The sequence below is a fragment of the Diuraphis noxia genome, unplaced genomic scaffold, assembly GCF_037042655.1.
Source record: "Diuraphis noxia isolate RWA-SAM2 unplaced genomic scaffold, SU_Dnox_SAM2 contig0005, whole genome shotgun sequence".
NCBI classification, from domain to species: domain Eukaryota; kingdom Metazoa; phylum Arthropoda; class Insecta; order Hemiptera; family Aphididae; genus Diuraphis; species Diuraphis noxia.
In genome coordinates, this window is record NW_028301715.1 from 49863124 (window position 1) to 49883148 (window position 20025).

The 20025-nt window shown below is 27.9% G+C and overlaps 1 protein-coding gene across 3 annotated transcripts in view; it reads left to right on the plus strand.

The window, feature by feature from the left end:
* The first annotated feature begins 4141 nt into the window (after positions 1-4141).
* The window catches only part of LOC107163882 (uncharacterized), a 93264-nt gene continuing 77380 nt past the window's right edge, over positions 4142-20025 (plus strand). For all 3 annotated transcript variants that reach the window (XM_015511496.2, XM_089228232.1, XM_089228231.1), the window contains exon 1: positions 4142-4832. In XM_015511496.2, the coding sequence (XP_015366982.1) occupies positions 4359-4832 (474 nt within the window). In that variant the 5' untranslated portion in view covers positions 4142-4358. The remainder of the gene's footprint in view (positions 4833-20025) is intronic.

The window sequence follows — 20025 nt, forward strand, 5'->3', positions numbered from 1 at the left end:
CTTATGCAAAATGCGTAGGTACTAATTGAAAAATAAAATATTTGTTTCAAAATAGAATATATGACAATATTTAAATATAATATATCCTAGACTGACAAATCATCTCCGTTCAGAATCGTTTTTCGTATACAATGACACCTATCATTGCATTCAAATTTAATTCCATCCATTACAGTAACCTACAGTACAGCAGAGCGACATCCACGACTTACCCGCTTTTTTCTTTTTTAAATTGTGATGATTTACACGCTCTGTATAAGTTATTTGCATAAAAATTAAATTATAAAGTAACCAACGTGACACAGGCAATGTTTTTAACTAAAAGTATTTGTATATATAATAATAGGTGAATTTACTTTAATATTAAATTTATATAATATAGGGTTGGTTCAGGTAAACGTAATTTTTGCCTTATCGCATGAATCAGAGGGAGAAAACAAATAATTATTCACTTAACATTTTAAATTTTGTAATTAATTGTAGAAGCGAAACAGTATATGAGTATATCTATATATGTATTATGTATTCATTTAATTTTGGGATTGCAGTGTAATAAGTACCTATCAACCTATCTTCCTAAGTAAATAGTTATAGGTAAACAATCTTATAAAAGTTTCGTTAAACCTACTGAATTCGCTTAAAACTGACTCTATTGTGTTTTACATCTGGTGTATTTTAATTTAAATCAACACGAATCAATATCTAACTTCTGTTATTAACTATTCAATGCACAAATATATTGATATAACATAGGTTTATAATATGCGTTATTTGAATCCAACCCATCGTCAAATTTAAATAGTTTTGGTATTCGGACAAAATCCCGCCACCAAAATCGCATCTGGACAAAATCCCGCGCGAATGAAATCTCGCCGGGTAAAATCCCGCAAAAAAACGTATTGTATACGTAAATTCATTATAACGTAATTCGTTAAGCTGTTTCAAAAGTTGTCTACTGCTGATCTGTATTGGTTATTACTGTTATTTATAATATATATGCGGAACTGGTAATGCGTTATCGCTTATCACTTGAACGATAATTAGGAAATCTGTATACGGTATAACAATCATAGGCGTGCGCAGACTTTATTCGCAGGAGATGGTAATATAATCCAAAATAACTCAATTTTTAACTCTCTTAAAACATAAATCAGAATTTTTTTCTAAAAAAATGTAATACATAACTACAAAACTCTCTGTTACATTTGTGATGAAAATTATGATAATATTTATAGTTTTCACTATTAAAAGTAAAAACATAAAACAAGCTATCTGAGTAGACTGCAGGGGATGCCATGGCATACCCGGCATACCCCCTGTGCACGCCTATGATATAGCCATATAGGTATATATAAATATATATATATATATATATATATACGCAATTAACTGACGCGCGTGAACGATCTATTAATTGTACTTTATCTCCGAATTTACGATATTAGTATATGAAATTCGTAACATCAAATTAATATACCAGTATACAGTACAAACACACACGCATTTCACGTCGCACGTGTCTCTCGTCATAAGTTTTAAGTTTTAATATGGAATTTGTAAAAGGTGCTAAAGGTAATAATTTATTAGTGTATAGAGGTTTCCTATACACTAGAGAGAAACCACCAACAATTTAATGAACTTTTTGCGGTATTTCGTCCGACGGGATTTTGTCCGAACGCGATTTAGACGGCGGGATTTCGTCCGGCGGAATATTGCTGACAGCGGATTTTGTCCTAGACTCAATAGTTTTCTACCCAAAAAGTATTAAAAGGCTCTTAAATATGTGTAAAATATACAACAATTACAGGTTTAATTAAACAGTTTTCACTCACAGAAAGATTCTATAGTGAGACTTTAGATCTGAATTGAGTTTTAATACTGACGGTATAAGGTGACCGTGTAAAGAAACTTTAATTTCCTAAAAATGACTTAGGATAAGATTTAACAAAATCATTAAATTAAATTATATCAATATATTGTGTACAATGTTATCTAGTATATTAAAATTGTTCGAACGCGTATACGTCTCCCGCCATCAAGTTGGTTAACCGGTTCCCCCTAAGGTGGTGCAACTGTTAAGTAAAGTTCGCAAAGTTGTCAACGCCGTCGCTCCGTCGTAGCCGACACGGCCGACCGGTTGCCATTTTTTATATCATCATTTTGTCCCGGCGTTCGGACTTTGCGGACCCTTTTCCGCACGTCCATAGTTCGCGTGCGTCTCACAATGATATACTTTTTAGCGTGTTTGTGACTTGTATATACCAGTCGTTGCGTCAAGCGCAGTCGACCAGCATGATCGTCGTCTTTTGGTGAGTTTTGACGCCCCGTTCAACGTTCAGTTCGAGCGATTTTGCTCATCGTCCATAATATGCCGATTACATCCATAATCCTTCGTCTCAAGCCAATCTGTCGTTTTACCAGCGTAGTATCGGAGTAGTAGCCGTGCCCCATCTTCCCGCCTCCGTAGACCGTTGTGTTGCTATCTCAGTTGTGGTAATTATTGGTACGTGCTGCCTAATATTTTTCATAATATATTGTAAGCCCCCTTTTGGGTGGAGCCTATTTTTTTTTAGGGCGATTATATATCTCTTAATAAGATTTTTTTTATATTTCCGGTACCAATCAATTATAGTGTTAATTATAAATTATTCATTGTAATTTGTATGTATCAATTTATTTATTTTTTATTATAACCTGATACACATAGCGCTATGAATTATTAGTGTTTGATTGTTATTCCAACCGGTGAATAACCTTACGTCCAACATCCCGCAAGTCGGGGTCGACAACCACCACATGTGTAGGATCGGTCGCGGCGCTACTAAAATGTGTATAGTTTTAACTTATTATATTATCAAATAAGTAATAACGGTTCAAGACATGAAGGCATGTAGACAGTCAAATCTAAATTTGTTGTTTATATAAATATCTATGCAATAGGTAGATAATATATAAGGCCTGGTTGTATGAATAATTGTTCATTAAAATGTGTAATTATGCACCAATTTAGCCTCATAAGTCATAGGCCACCAAATCAAGGGTTATTGGCTTAATATTGTTTCAATAAATATATTTTTATGATTGTCAACGCAGTCCTGACTTAACCAAATTATACAAACATATTATTATAGCGGAGGTAAGTATTAATGTAATAGTACCTTCATTCTAAAGTGGCGTATATTTATGGTATATCACAGCTTAATAATAATAATTAAATAGGAATTGGGAAAAATCACATTTAATGAAATAGTTTACTATGTAAAAAATGTATTGAATTATAATTTACATTTGAACATATTATTATTATTTCCTATAAATTAGGCGTATTGATTTCAATTGCTTATGGGCTTATGTAGTAAATGAAAAAGTTTATTTATTTATTTTTAAATATCGATTTAAATTTACTGCAGGACCACGATTGCTGATTTTAAAGTATGGTTAAAGGTTAAAGTGGAAGATTGATTTATGCATTGTGTATAAAATATGGATCAGAGTGATCAGACAGTGGCGTAGCCAGGGGGAGGGCTGAGGGGGCTGCAGCCCCCCCCCCCCCCGAAATGTTAATTAAATTTAAAAATTATTGTAATGGTATTGTATTCTACAAATATTCAATCAAAAAGTCTTAAATTGTATTTTACTAATTTTAAAAATTGATCAGCCCCCCCCCCACCGAAAAAAAATCCTGGCTACGCCGCTGTGACCAGACTATGTGTATTTCTTCCAAGGAACGGCCAGAGCTCTATATTCTAATAATATTATTATCTACACATTATGATGCTTCCTATTGGCTATTATCATTTTATTATATAATTATATTGCCATCAAATCGCACTATAAAAATTAGTTTGAATAATCAGGGAGGACAAATATTAAGGATTCACGGTTCACCAACAATGCAAAAACTAAAATTAACATGTAAGCTTAAATAAATTGCATTGTAAAAACACTAAAAATTGAAATCGTTATAGCACATAGGTCGTAATATTGTAATTTGTAATACGACGGAGTAAAATGTGTGTTGTGGCGGCGTTCCATTCGACGACGGCTACAGCAGCGACATCTGGCTGTGTGGCTCGCGACTGCGCTGAGAATGTCAATATGTCCTCCGGTAGAATGAGATTAGGCCGCACGCGTTGTTATCGCACTTTGGCTGCAGTAGTGCAGTGTTAACCGCACAGAATCCGCGTAAAGTTCACCGTCGTCATTCTTCCGTGTCTTCTTCGCAGTTCTCATAGTAATTTTCCAATTTTTCATGGTCACCTTGAAGTTATGCGGCGCGCGCGTCGACTCAAACCGTCCGTGTTAGCCGTCTGTGGTCGCCGTCAGGACTGCAGTGTTGTACGTGTTGACACTGTCCAATGACCACCAAAAACGGTAGCAACATCGTAGTCGAGTGGCTTCGGTCCCTGCACCTGGGCCAGTACGCCGATTCGTTCTTGGACAACGGGTATGACGACCTGGAGATTTGCAAGCAGGTCGGTGACCCCGATATGGACGCCATCGGTGTGTTCAACCCGTCGCACCGCAACCGGCTGCTGCAGTCTGTTCGCACACTGCGTGAGGAGGGTGCAGCCAGTGTTTATTTCACACTCGAAGAGTCTGCCGCGATACAGGAGGAATGCAAATATTCCACCTCCAAAGAGCAATGCGCTCCCAGTCCTGGCCACTCGTCAGGCAGCAGTACGCAAGAGCTTCAGCAGGTTCATTATGATGAGTACGAGGAAGGAAAGGCTGAACTAGTCAGGATACCTAAACTTCAGTTGAAGCTGTTGCTTAAGGATAAATTATTACAAGATGGTATTCGACTCAGCTCTCAACCATACACCACACAGGTAAGTGTCACCTATTATATTATATTGGCTTAATCTGCCTAATTAAGTTATATATCTTGTCACGTATTACCTGTACGTTATAGATTGGTAGATAGAATCTAATATGTTGATTGATTGAATTCATTCTCAAATTATAATACAGTCAGTGTGTAATATACACCTTTAACTATCATATAGACTAGACTATAGAGTATGTCCAGTTAGCATAGTTATAGGAAAATGTTTATCTGGTCCGATACTGTCTGTGTTATGGACATATGACATTTGTTAAACAAAATTTTTATGAAAATAGATTTAAATTTATAATAACTAATTGCATCTTATAAACAATTCTTTAAGCATTTGTAGTTTTTTCGATAGGTAAAGTACTATTGAAAGTATTTTTTTACATTCTGTCTTTATTTTGAAGTTGGAAAATTGAATGAGAATAACTTTTATATTTCATAGTGTTCACAATAGTTTGTTACTATTATCAATAAAAAACATCTGTTTTAATGTTCTTCATTTACCTATCACAGGCTAGTTTGTTGAATTTATTTATTAAATTATTTTTATTACCTGTCTATTCTAATTTTATCTGTCTTAAAAAAATAGAAATGTATATTATTGGGTTTTTGTGTTAGTTTATACTTGTAGCTAACAATTAAAAAAAAAAAAAACAATAGGTTTTTGATGTGCTTATTAAATTAAATATACATATATAATAGACATAGGATGCTATTTTTTTTTAAAGAAATGTTCATGAATGGTTTACACAAATTGTGATGTTGTATTTTTGTATTGTACATTATTTAGAAATCTACAGAAAATAAAATAAAAGTTTTTTCGATTTTAGAAAACTTTTATAAATGTATGTTGTATAAAAGTTTAAAATACTTTTGTATTAACACAGAGTGAAAATGCAAAATCAGTTAGTACTCGAAAACAAATGAATAATTCCTCCCGCTGCTTTCATATTATAATATAATATTGCACTTGTAAAATATCAAGTGATAAACAAATCGAAACTATACAAATTGGAAAGTGGAAATCCAAAGAAATTTGCAAATTTCTCAACCTAACCTTACGATGGTATAATTTTTATCAAGTTTTTAGTTTATCATCTAGCGTATATTAAAAAACTCATAACTTAGTTAAAAACTGTACCATCATAAAAATTCTTCATTAAAACACAGATTAAGTTCTTACTCAGTGCTTACCAACAAGTTTCATTATAGATCGATTCATTCAAATTTTTAAACCAACGAAGTTAAATGTGATGTGCTGAGCGTAATTTTGATAATATGTTACGCACTGATAAGACGGAGACAAAAAATGCTGGTGTAGCGTTCTCATAATATTTCCAGTTATTTTATTCTTTATTGTGTTTGTTTTATACTATAGTCTATAAGGAATAGAGTTGTTATTCCATCATGTGTGGTAAAAAAAAATCGTGAACGTTATCCTAAGGAGAACGGTTTATATGTTAGTTTTCAAAACGCGTAATTCGTGTAATCTATTACAACCCAATAAACATTTAACATTATAATTAATAATATACTATATAAAAAAATAATATCAAATGTGTAAGTTGTTTTATTGTAGTATACACCTACTATATACTTACCTGTATTCAATTTTATGAACCTACCTTATTTGTACCTATGTATATTTTATTGTGAGGTTTGTTTTACATATTTATTTTAATTCTTAAACTATAAATTATAAATTTTAATAACACATTTGTTTAAACTTTAATTAAAAGTGTATAATATTATTTAATATAATATTATATTTGCTATTTTTTATATTTTAATTTTTTATCTTTCTTGTAAACTACCCTGAAACAAATTTTAATACTGTAAAAATAATATGATCATCTAAAGAAATTTATAACCTTTTTATAAATGTATACTTTGGTAACTTATACCTTAAATCAATTTTTCTCTATAGTTATTTTAATCGAGTGAAATAACTACAACGCGTGTATTTTAGATACGGCCCGGCGGACGGTGTGATTTTAATATTATTTTATGACGTCACGCGTTTTACGTGACTTATAAATAAACACCGAAGCAATTGTGCGACAAAAATTTTTATACCACTAAAATTTTTCTTTTTTTAAGCATTAACAGCATTACATTTTCACACAATAAAAAAAAATTAGGATTTTTTTAGTTGTGTAGTCCTTTAATTTCGGATAAGTACTTTGTCATACCTACATATAGTCAAATGACCATACATGTATATACATGAAATTTTCACCGAATGTTTATATAAGTATATTCTATCCACCATGCAATTTCCAAAATTAAAGTTGAACAATTCATAGGCATTTGAAATTTTCGATCATTATTAGTTTTTTAAAAATTAATATCGATAAAAATGTATTTGTTAGGCAGAAAAGCTTGAAAATTTAATGCAAGGCTCTTACATATTGTTACAATAGCAGTTGAAAAATGAAAGAAATTAATAGTCACAATTTTTTTTTATAAGCATTCAAAGTTTGAATTTTGACAAAATACGTAAAAATCATAAAAATTCACGAAATATTTTAAGCTAGAAATCATAAAAAATTTAGTTTTTAAATCTAAGATCTGAAAATTTAATACAAGATTCCTAAAAGTTTTTCAATCTTTATCACAAATAAAAAGTCCACCGGAAATTCAAATTAAATTTTTATGAGTATTTAAAATTTAAATTTTTACAACATTGGATTTTCACTTTTAGTGATTTCTTTATTTTGGTGTAACTCTAAACCAAATGACCGTAGATACTTGAAATTTTCACTGAATTTTTATATAGGCATTTTATATATTTGATAAAATTTTCAAAATATTTAGATTTGTTTTGAGCTGTTTACTGACATTTTAATTTTTCAACTTTTTAGTTTTTTTTTCTATAGATATCGATAAAAATTTATTTCTTCGGTAGAAAAGCTTGAAAATTTAATACAAGGCTTCTAACACATTGTAACAATAGAAGTTAAAAAATATTAAAAATTCGTAGGCACGATTTTTTTTTATAAGCATTTAAAATTCAAATTTTGACTAAATACGTAAAAATTACGGCAATGTTCAAATTATCTTAGATAGAAATTCATAAAAGTTTTCCTTTTTAATTCTAAGATTTGAAAATCTAATACAAGGCTCCTAACATATTTTTACAATAGCAGTTGCAAAATAAAAGGAATACATACCTAGTCACAATTTTTTTTTTAAGCATTCAAAGTTTGAGTTTTGACAACATATTATGTACAAAACACGAAAATACAGAAATTATTTTAAGCTAGAAATTCATAAAAAATTTTCTTTTTATATCTAAGATTTGAAAATTTAATACAAGGCTCATAATATATTTTTACAATAAAAATTGAAAAATAAAAGAAATGCGTAGTAACAATTTTTTTTTTACAAGCATTCAAAGTTTGAATTTTGACAACATATGTAAAAATCACGAAAATTCGCAAATTATTTCAATCTAGAAACTCATAAAAATTTTTCTTTTTAAATCTAAGATTTGAAAATTTTTAATAATCTATAATATATCCTAGACAGATAAACCGTCTTCGCTCAGAATTGTTTTTTGTATACAATGATATAATATCATTGGATTCAAATTTAATTCCATCCATTACAGTAACCCACTTGTAACCTACTGTACAGCAGAGCGACATACACGACTTCCCCGCTTTTTTGAACTTTAAATTCACATTTTTGTGTATTTAGTTTTGTTAATAATAAATAATAATAATTAACGTAGGAATATACGATGTCGTATAACTTGGTTATTACCATTGATTTTATAATATATTATAAAATCATTGACCTATCTAATACCTAAATTAAATACATTTTTTTTTCGTTGATACTTATTCAAATTCTCCACAACAATACATAAAAAAAATATATCTGTAATTAGTAAAAGCAAATTAAAATTATAAATATTTATCCTGCAATTATTTAATACTCAATTGTAAATTAGAAATAATCATATTTTTAAATATTACATCCTTTATTACATTTGTTTATAATGTCAGATGTCAGCACTGTTAACTTTGAATCTCTATTAGGTTTTTACTTATTAGCTCAATATTTAAATTTATTATCAGATCAATGGATTCAGATTCAATAATAGGTCAAATTCTGTTTGAATAAAAATGATGAAATTGATTCATAGTTCATATTATTATAGTAATATGTTTATGTTATATTAATAACCTGCGGCTACTATGAATACATTGTTGAATTGGAACTTGTGTGTTTTTAATAAGCAAATTAAATAATATAATATTTTTAATTTAATAAAAACAAGTATGTACGCATATATATAAGGTTAGAAATTTCTTTAAATTTGTAGCACTTAAATAATAATGCATTTAATTTTAAAAGTCTGGTTTTCTCCAAAATATTCAATATTTGTTTAAAATTTAATATTTCCTTCCGTAGGCTTATAAAAATATGTAGACAATATGGAATATAACGATCTCTAAAGTGCCACCTATGTGATGGTAAGATTTATTACTGATTTAAGAGAAGTATTTAAATATGCGTGTAGTATAAGTTTATAATATATTTTAAAGCATACAAGTGCAATAAATTAAATTATTTCGTTTATTTTATTAAATGACTTATTTCCAGGCAATTATACGATTATATTATAGATATACCTACTTATGATTTTCAATGCTTTATGTACCTATAATGTTTCGTTCATATTTTAAGTGCATATATTTAAATTGATGGGTTCAATTCTTATAACCATTACATTAAATTGGAAGATGTTTTTTTGATGATTAAAAAAAAGTTTTGCAAACTCAGATAACTTTTCATGAATTGAATGAAATTCAACTTCAATGGGTTTACGAAATGGGTTTGGCGAAGATTTCGATTAAAAATACCAGGATTTTGGCACACTTAAGGGTACTTTTGTGATTTTTCCTTCGTTATTTTTTTTATTTTCAAATTCTGATAGAACGTGTGTGTACTTATTATACTCTTCTTTGTGAATTTCCATAACTCGAAAATACTGAGGTTTTTAATTTAATCTCCTAAGTTGTACTCTCTAATATCTATTGTAGAATAATTATACGTTTGTACTCAGCTAAATTTTTTTATAATTGTTTATTTACTCTTAAGACTAAATTTAAATGATGTTTTCTTTATCTTGTGTATAGAAATAATTTAAATAAAATACGAGTATATAAATATTATATATAAATATAATATATATATTATATATAAATATAATATATATATTATATATAATTATAATATATATATAATATATATATAATATATATATATTTTCCTAAACTCTTAGGACTTAATTTTAAAGTCTTATAATACTAAAATATAAGTTCTTATTTGATTAAACTCTTTTCAATTATTTTAAACATTCATGTTGATATTTTACTTAGTAACAACAAAAATGCTTTATCTAATATTCTAGAATAATATACAATATTTATACATTTTGTAAGTTTTCCTTCGGTCACCTTTAAAATTGCTGAATAATAAATCTACCTATATGAATGTTCCAAATTTTTAGGTATTTTAAGTAAAATTTTAAATATGGGTAAATTTTTAAAACTTAATTGTTATACGAACTGCAGATTGTATAATAATTTAGCTGACGAAAATTTAAAAAAATATGCTATTTTTAGCCAAGTAATGTCCTTAAAGATGTTGAAAGATACATAATTTTATTTAGTTAACTAAATCAGTAAATGTTTATGCCTAGAAGTATTATTTTTTGAATTACTAAAACATAATTTAAAAAATGTTTTTCATATTATCTGATAAAGTCATTTTTAATTTATATACACCTAAATGGAATTTCTTATCTAAAAAGTCGTTATTTAAAACTTTTGGTGCATTCTTGTTTCTATCCATAATGGAGACTAAACAAAATAAAACAAAATAAAATAGATTGTAAAATATTTTATATTATTGTGTACTTACATAATATTTATTATGAAATTGTTTAAACTTTTGGGTTACTATTTTTTTTTTTTTTTTTTGTTACTTATTCTACTAGAATTTATACAATGTAATAATGTTTGTTAGGTTATGCGCTTAATTTATCTGTTTGACCACGTTTAATTGAATGAGACATTTTTTGACGAGCTAAAGGTATAAATATACCTAAATAAACATTTGTTTAAATTGTTAATTCTTCCAGAACTTTCCTCCGATTTTCATTTTTATAAAAGCAATAGCTGTAAAATCCAACTTTGTTCTGGAAGAAATTAATACATGTAATACAGCCTTATTTAAGTGTGACTTAGGTGTTTCTCGGTTTTAGTGTAATTCGGTCAATGTACGTGAAATAATTTGACTAAATGCTAATATTCGTAAATAAAAATATTAATAAAATATATAAAATCAGTCCGCAAAGAATGCTGACAAGACACAGACGTGCAAAGTTCATTGTTAACAGTCACAGTACACTGGCGAAGTGACGAATGACCAGCGTGTGCGGACTTTGATCGTTTAATACGTTGTAGTGTTTTTAATATATAAACTATTTATGTAACAAAATTGAAAATTGAAATTTGTAGTTAATAATTTTGGTCAGTCTTTATTTGCGACAGAGTGCGTAAATGATTATATACCTAATTTATACATGTATATTTCTCGCAAACAATAGACATTAAAGGTGTAATTCAATCATAAAAATGGATTAGTTTTCCTGATTCAGTCATTGAAATTGTAGGGGAAATTATGAATAAAATCGCGGCTTATTAAACAACATGATTTACATTTTCTTAAGTCATAATAAAAAAAAATTCTATAATAGATCACTCAGAGGAGTATTTTGAAACAACTTCGTGGAAAAAGAGCGTACAATTATTTGAAAGATATGCTAAAAAACCATAACATTTAAATAGAATACACTCTCTCTTCCAATCCTTCCATTTATCCTTGAAAGTATTTAGAACAAATTTATAAAAAAAAAAATTGGAAAAAAGTTTAATAGTTTCGTGAGAAATTTAGAACATAAAAAATACCTATGTTTAAAAGACATAAAATATGTTTAAGGATCTATTTTTGATGGTGTACGTGCGTTGGCTATTTTGAAGTATTGACTGTGGCTTTAAAATAAAATTTGTCTGAAATGAGAATGAATGAGAGCCACTTTAATTAATGTAATCGTAAATACATATTATAGTTTTTTTATCTTTTTAGTTAAATATAAACATTTTTCAGAAATGTATTCATATATCATTATATATTATTATATATTATACATTTTTTTTTTTTTTTTGGTAAAATTGACTAAATATTATCGTATAATATTTAATTAAAATTGAATATATGTATTTTTTAAATATTACAATTCTAACATTAATAAATACTTATAGTAGTAATTCAAATCAGAGGTGTTACAAATTGTTTGAATATCAACATTTCAATTTTAAATGAATCGAAAAAAGCTAATTTAAGTTTAAATTTACTATTGTCATTCAGTAAATTTTCATTTCAAAGCCGTAATTTTTATACTTAAAATTGCTTTAAACAGATAGGCTTTACCAAATATGGCTATTTATATACATACTTTTTTTATATATGAATAATATATTAGTCTCGTATAATAGTTTAGTATACTATAGTTATACTAGTTTAGTTTCTATAATATATAATTGGTATGAATTTAAATTGTAGCTTTCATAATTTAATTTGGTAATTTATCACTGATCATTCGAATAAACATAATATATTATATTATGCCTATTTATGTAAATTATGTGTGTGTAGAATAACTTACTTACTAAATACCTATACGATGTTTGTTGCTTCTGCTTATTCGTCCAATAAAACGGTTTTATTGTGAAATCATGTTTTGACAGTGGGTGCGAGATGCGTTACACATGTTCATCGACCCAAGCTTATTGTCGCAAAGTTAGTGCATGATGTTCGACAAACAGTATGCGTTTTTGTACTACTTTATAATGTTTCTATAATTATTTCTGTATAATTGCTATATTTCAGGTCATTTGATTATTGTTAATTAAATTTATTACTGCTACCTACCTATATCAGCAGCGTATAGGGGAATTATTTTCACCATAGGCCAATTTAATTTTAGGGGTAGATGGTTATTATTATGTCATAAATTCACAGAATGACATATTACGTTTTAATTGAACTTGAAATTTCATCATAGGCACTAGCCTACCGCCTCCTCCTTTTCTCCTCCTCTCCTGCATATGCTACTGACCAATATCAAGCTGTCGAATTCAAAATGTGGTAGCAGGGAACTGGTTAAATTGTCACCTAAATGGTATGCAATAAACATATTTTAATAATTTAATATTATTTTTATAACTTATAATACATGATTTTTTTTGCCGTATCATAATCTAGTAATATCCTACTTTTATTTATGTAATACTTATATTATTATGATAATATTGGTTTTATAAAAGTTTTGTATTCACTATTCACTATGCATATATGAGTTATGATATTAAAAATCTTAAATTACAAACAATACGTAATTGACTTGATGAGGATATGTTTTATAAACATAAATAATATATTCATAATTATAAAATATTTTGTATTAGATTTAGAGATTTAGATATGTCAAGTTTAAAAAAGTTACTTTAGAACGTACGAGGTTTCTTTGATAATATATTATAGAAAATTTATAAACAGGGTGTAACAGAAAGATCTGAAAAGAATAGATGCTTGTTAAACATATGCAAAAAATTGTGAAATTTTTAATAATATTTTGAAAAAAGTTGTATTTCGTTATAAATTAATTTGCTCAAAAAAAAATATTAATATAAAAAATTAATTTTTTGACTGATAAATATTGTTACTATCAAAATTGGCAACTTTGAAATTTTGGATAATAATTTAAATCAAATTTTAAAATTCTTATTTTCAGTTTTAAGAAATAAAAATGAAAAATTGTATACTTTACATTTAGCATAAGTATTTATAAATGACTTAGGTGTATGGAAAAAAATTAATTTTGATTATACCTAAGTGTATAACTAGAGTGATTGCATTAATACATTTTTCTGTTACACCTTGTATGTTGCCTATCGTTATTCCATTTTCCTTAAATTTTTGTTATTTAAAAAACGCAAAAGAAGAGTGTTTGCATGTGGCATATATTGTGTACGTATCACGGTAAGACTAGACAATTAATCTGAAGGCATTGGGTTGGTTTAATGTATTCACGCTAAAGGGTAGGACATAAATCCCGGAACCTCTTATCGGAAGCCTGTCCCTTCCGGCTTTCTCGGAACGCTGATAGTGTCAAGATAGCTCTGCTTTGGTCTTTAAGCCTTTACACGCTTCGAAAATTTCAGTACCAAACTAAAGAGAAAATCGTTCAAACTGCTCGTTCGCACAATACGCATAAGTATGGTTTTACCCAAGTTTTGTCCAATGAAACCGCGAATGTTGCGTTACCATATAATTAATTAATATTATAGAACAAAAAATTATTAACTAACTATATAGATATACCTTTATAACTTGTACATTTAATTTAATTTAGCTATCCTGATGTCGCAACTATTGATATTCACTGTATTTAGTTTTTTAATTATTTCTTACTGGAACGAGCTAATGAAACTATATGCAAATAGATTACTAGTCATTGATTCGTGATAATATTTTTAATTTAAAAATTATTCAACCGTGTAAATAATTTACCACACTCGCATGTGTTGTCTCCGTCTTATAAACGCGTAACATAGCAAATTTACGTTTAGCAGTTCACGTTTTACTCCGTTGGCTTAATAACTAGAGCGAATTGACCTATTATAGAAATTAAAGGCAAGAATATTATCTGTGTTTTGTTAGAAGTATTTTTACGATAATTCAATTTGTAAGTAAGTTATGTGCGTATAATAAATTGTAAAATAAAAATGCTCATAATTCACTTAAAAACTGAATTATCGTAAAAATACTTCTAACAAAATACAGATAATGTTCTTACCATCAAGTTTCAAAATAGGTTAATTTACTCCAATTTTTAAGCTAACGGAGTAAAACGTGAACTGCTGAGCGTAAATTTGTTATGTAACATAACTTATGTTACGCGTTGGTAAGACGAAGACAACACACATAAGGGTGTGACGTCCTCTTAACTAATATATTGTACAATTTATTACCTATTAAATTTCTTAATCAATGTAAGTGTACCACTACATAGATAGGTAAACCTCTTTTTTACATGATTAAATAAATGGATAGTGATTTCAGTTATAGTTTCTAGAAAATCTGAGTAGTTACATATTTGTATTAACTTAATACAAAAAGTGCAAAGTATTTTCTTTTTAATAATAATAAAATGTTAACTTGATAGATAGTAGTAAGTTAAAAATGTGTATTTTAATTGTGTTATTAATGGTAGATTATTTTTTATTAAACGCGAAACAGAATACATTAAATCGATGTATATTTTAATACATAGTATATAGAATTCACCTATTTAAACATTTTTAAATTATGTCTTTTATTTATATTTTTAGATTCTGAGCGGAACCAGGAATGTATTGATTTTACCACGTGTGTTATTTTTTTTGTGTCTGTCATCATGTTTTGGGGCAGTAAAAGTGCTTAGATTTTCGACTTCAGTACCTCGTTATATCAGAAAGTGAATCTAGTTGGTACTTTGGGGGTCAAAAGCAACATATTCCCCCGCATATTCCCAATATTTTTCTAAATATTCGGGATAAACAAACTAAAAATTAAGGAAAAAATGGTAATTTTTACGCACAATCAGTTTTCGACAAAATCGATTTTAGTTTTTGATGTAACTTTAAAACAAATTACTATAGATACTTGAGATTTTCACTGAATGTTTATATAGGCACTTTCTATATTTAATAAAAATTTCAAAATATTTTGATTTGTTTTGAGCTGTTTACTGACATTTTAATTTTTCAACTTTTTTAGTTTTTTTTTATATAAATATCGATAAAAATGTATTTGTTGGGTAGAAAAGCTTGAAAATGTATTTCAAGAAACCTAACATGTTGTTACAACATCAGTTGAAAAATATCAAAAATACATAGGCACGATTTTTTTTTATCAGCGTTTAAAGTTCAAATTTTGACTAAATATACGTAAAAATTATGGCAATGTTCAAATTATCTTAGATAGAAATTCATAAAAGTTTTTCTTTTTAAATATAAGATTTGTAAATTTAATACAAGGATCCTAACATATTTTTACAATATCAGTTGAAAAATAAAAGAAATACGTAGTCACAATTTTTTTTTATAAGCATTCAAAGTTTGAATTTTGACAACATACGTAAAAATCACGAAAATTTGCAAATTATTTTATGCTAGAAATTCATAAAAAATCTTTCTTTTATATCTAAGATTTGAAAATTTTTAATAATCCATAATATATCTTTGACAGATAAACCGTCTCTGCTCAGAATCGTTTTTCGTATACAATGATATAATGTCATCGGATTCAAATTTGATTTCATCCATTACAGTAATTCACTTGTAACCTATACTGTACGGCAGAGCGACATCCACGACTTACCCGCTTTTTTTACATTATTAAGTTTGATAAGTTAGTTGCCAGACAACCGTTTTATAAAAATTCATTTTTTTAGGACAAAAGCACTCCCATTATGATAAAACGACTATTATCATATTTAAATAAAATAACAATTGTTTTAGTGATTTAGTCCCAAGTAAACTTTTTTTTTTCAATGCTATATATTTATAATTCGCATCTCCTTTGTGTCATTGTCAGTGAATAATAGTTGTAACGAATATCTTTGATATTTTAAAGTAATGTTAGGTTAATTATTTAAGTGGTAAATTTGTAAATATAATCTGTGGTGAAAAATGTATTTATTCATTAGGAATATAACCGAGCACTGCAGTTAGGTATAATATATCTGAAATTAATTTAACCATTTTATTTCAAATTGTAATTTCGTAGTTTATTTTTAGATTCTGGAACCTATCGAGATGTATGTATGACGTTTTTTTTGTATCATCAGTCATTATTTTTTTATAGCATATATCTACTGTCTTGTGTTACTCCATTACGGTGATTTATTCTATTATGTGGTCGTACATATTCAACTAATAGATATTTATACAGCAAGCTACTTCTCTCTTTTTTTCTATAAAACATAGTTAAATATTTAATTAAATTTCACCTAACCTAGCATCAACCTGTATAGTAGGGCCTAACCTGATGTATAGTTTTTCTATGTATACCGGGATGTATACTCAATATTAGTATTATATGTACCTACTCAAAATATACGAACGAAATTTTAGGTCACATGTTAACATTTTTAATAGTTTTATTGAAATTTAAAAATATTGTTCGTATAAAAAACTCAAGAAAAAACCGTTGTATTATAGTTTATGTGCCTTGTTTATATATACCATCTGAAAAATGTTCAGAATGTGATTCAAGAAAATGATTTAAAGAAAATGAAGCATATACATATATATTTAGCTCACATATTATCAAAGGTTGTCAATTTTTTCGATAATAGCTAGTCAACTCTGAACCCACCAGAAGGGCTAATTAACAGATCCTTTCGAATTGTTGACTTCAATAGCAATAAAATAAAAAAGAGGAATATGACGTGATGGTTATATTTGTACTACACACGAGTAAACTAATCTTCTACTCTAGGCACGTAAACTTCACAAATGACAGCTTAGGGTCTCCGGGGAGATTGAACGAGGGTGGCAGTGCAGCAAAAGCTAACAGAAACAAAATTATTATTCGACGATAGTATTTCCGAGGGTCTGTTGATAAATTTGACCCCGGCGCATACGGCAATCGTAAAAATTAATCCTAACACTTCGTGTTGTATAACGCCACCGTCAATTTCCACTGAGTCGATTGGTCGTCACGTAAAATGTCTGTAGATATTTTTACATTATTTACAAAACGAACGCCTTTTATCCCATGCACTTTGATGTTTCATCTTATTCCCAATATTATCAGACTTTAGACAAAAACGAATTGTAGTAAAATAAGTTTTAAGTTTTAACTATATACATTGAATTATATACCATATAATAATGTATAGGTAGATATAATATATTATAATGTGAAACACATTTTGGAGATGGATATTTCGGAATAATGTGAGGAGGCTGGGCAGAAGTCTTGTAGGTTGATAGAGCTAATCAAGACTACCCTTTATGCATATAATTGGAAAGTTACTGCGAAGATGAGATGGCGGGGTTGGGAAGAAGAGATGGGGATACGACAAGGGGTCTTTTTCCGCCACACCGCTGTCAGTAATAATATTTCTGCTGGGAAATTCCACAAACTGCTCTTTCGCCAGCATAAACCCTCATTATAAAGCGCATAATGTATAAATGCGACTAATATTAAAAATGAGATGCATGTAGACTTACATTATTTTTTTAATTAACAGTACACATGTATATTTTATTTAAATCTTTAAGAGTTTTTTTATTGGTTTTATTGTGTCTTTTAATTAGGTATGAAGAACAAAATATTAAAATATCTTTAATTTAATTTAAACAATGTTAATTTAATATTAGTTATTATGTATACAGAATACTTTCTTATATTTTGATGATGAAAACAAAGTTTTAAAGATTATAATTTTATTTTTGTGTCGTATGTATGAATGTATGTATGTATGTATGTATGTATGTATGTATGTATGTATGTATGTATGTATGTATATATATATATATATATATATATATATATATATATATATATATATATATATTCGACACAAAAATAAATATATATTTATATATTTATAATTATTATTAATATACTATACGATACGCGTACCTGCAAATACAACATGAGTATGAGTATATAACTTTTATATAAAAAAGAAACTGTGTCAAATATTTTACTATTTCCATAGTTTTTTTCCTTCATTGTATATGCTTATCTATTTATTTATTTAAATGATTATGTTTTATTTGAAAATATAGGTTACTTTTTATAATAAATAATTGTTATTAATTGTTTCTAACGCTCTGATAAGAATTTTCTGTTACTTTAAAAAATATGCCTTAGATATTTAATAATTTATGGTAGAAATAATATCGTTAAATAAAAATGTCATGGCGTCATGACGATTTATATGTTTGATAAGAAAATAGTTTACCTACTAAGTCATTTTGATATCAATATAGGAGATAGGTATTACAGTAAATTAACATTTATTTTAGATTTAAGTTTACTTGCCTAACACAAAGTAGATTAATTAATAATATTAAACACATTTTATAGGGTATAGTAAACATCGCTTTATTATATTGTTGCTGAAATCAAACTATTAGACATTTTTAGATTCTGAGTGAAACAATTGTTGTATTAGTTGTACAATTATATGGTTCGTATTTTTATAATAGGAAGATTTTCGACTTTAAAGTAGTTTTTTGGTATAGGAAATTAAATAATAAATCTAGTTAGTACTTTGGCGAGTCAAAGAGTAGTAATTCAAAAATAAATAATCACGGACTTGAAATTTTCACTAAATATTGATATTAATATTAGCTTGGTAGAATTTTCGTTTACCTATTGCTATTTAAAAAAAATTTAAAATTTTGAATTTTTTGGTTTATTCAATTTACCTATTTACTTAATATTTGTTAAAATATTCATGTATGAGATGAAACTCGAATGTTTTGCATTTTATAGCTGAATCAGGTTGTTAGCATTTATTGCACTTGTTATTTGGTATGATTGAATATTCTTATGGAATTCAAAGTTCGAAAGTTTGTAGCAAAATTAAAATTACGCATTATTAAGTTTCGCGTGTGTAGTTATTGTGAATTGCGCGTGCTTCTCATCAAAAGAAATATTTCCACCCTATAGATAATAGTTAATGACACTTGTATAAACTCAGTCAAACGCAATCCCGAGTGTTCTCGAATCTCTCCCAGCTGTCCCGATTAACCCTATATGTGTGAAAATTTAAATACATCGCCGCGGTGCGTATTATTATAAATTATTATTACTATGGAGGAGTTCAGAATTTACTATAGTTAAAAGCCACTTGTGCAAAAGTTTTTGGAACACCTTATGGTGCGCATACCCGACCGACCGCGTCGACAATTTGCCCAATGTGCACCTGCTGGTTCGTTAAAAAATAATAAACGAATATTCATAACTGCATTTATCTTTTATGGCGCAAGTCTTCTATAGCTTTTAGGTGTGGATTGCTGGCGCAATGTTTTTTACTCGCATAA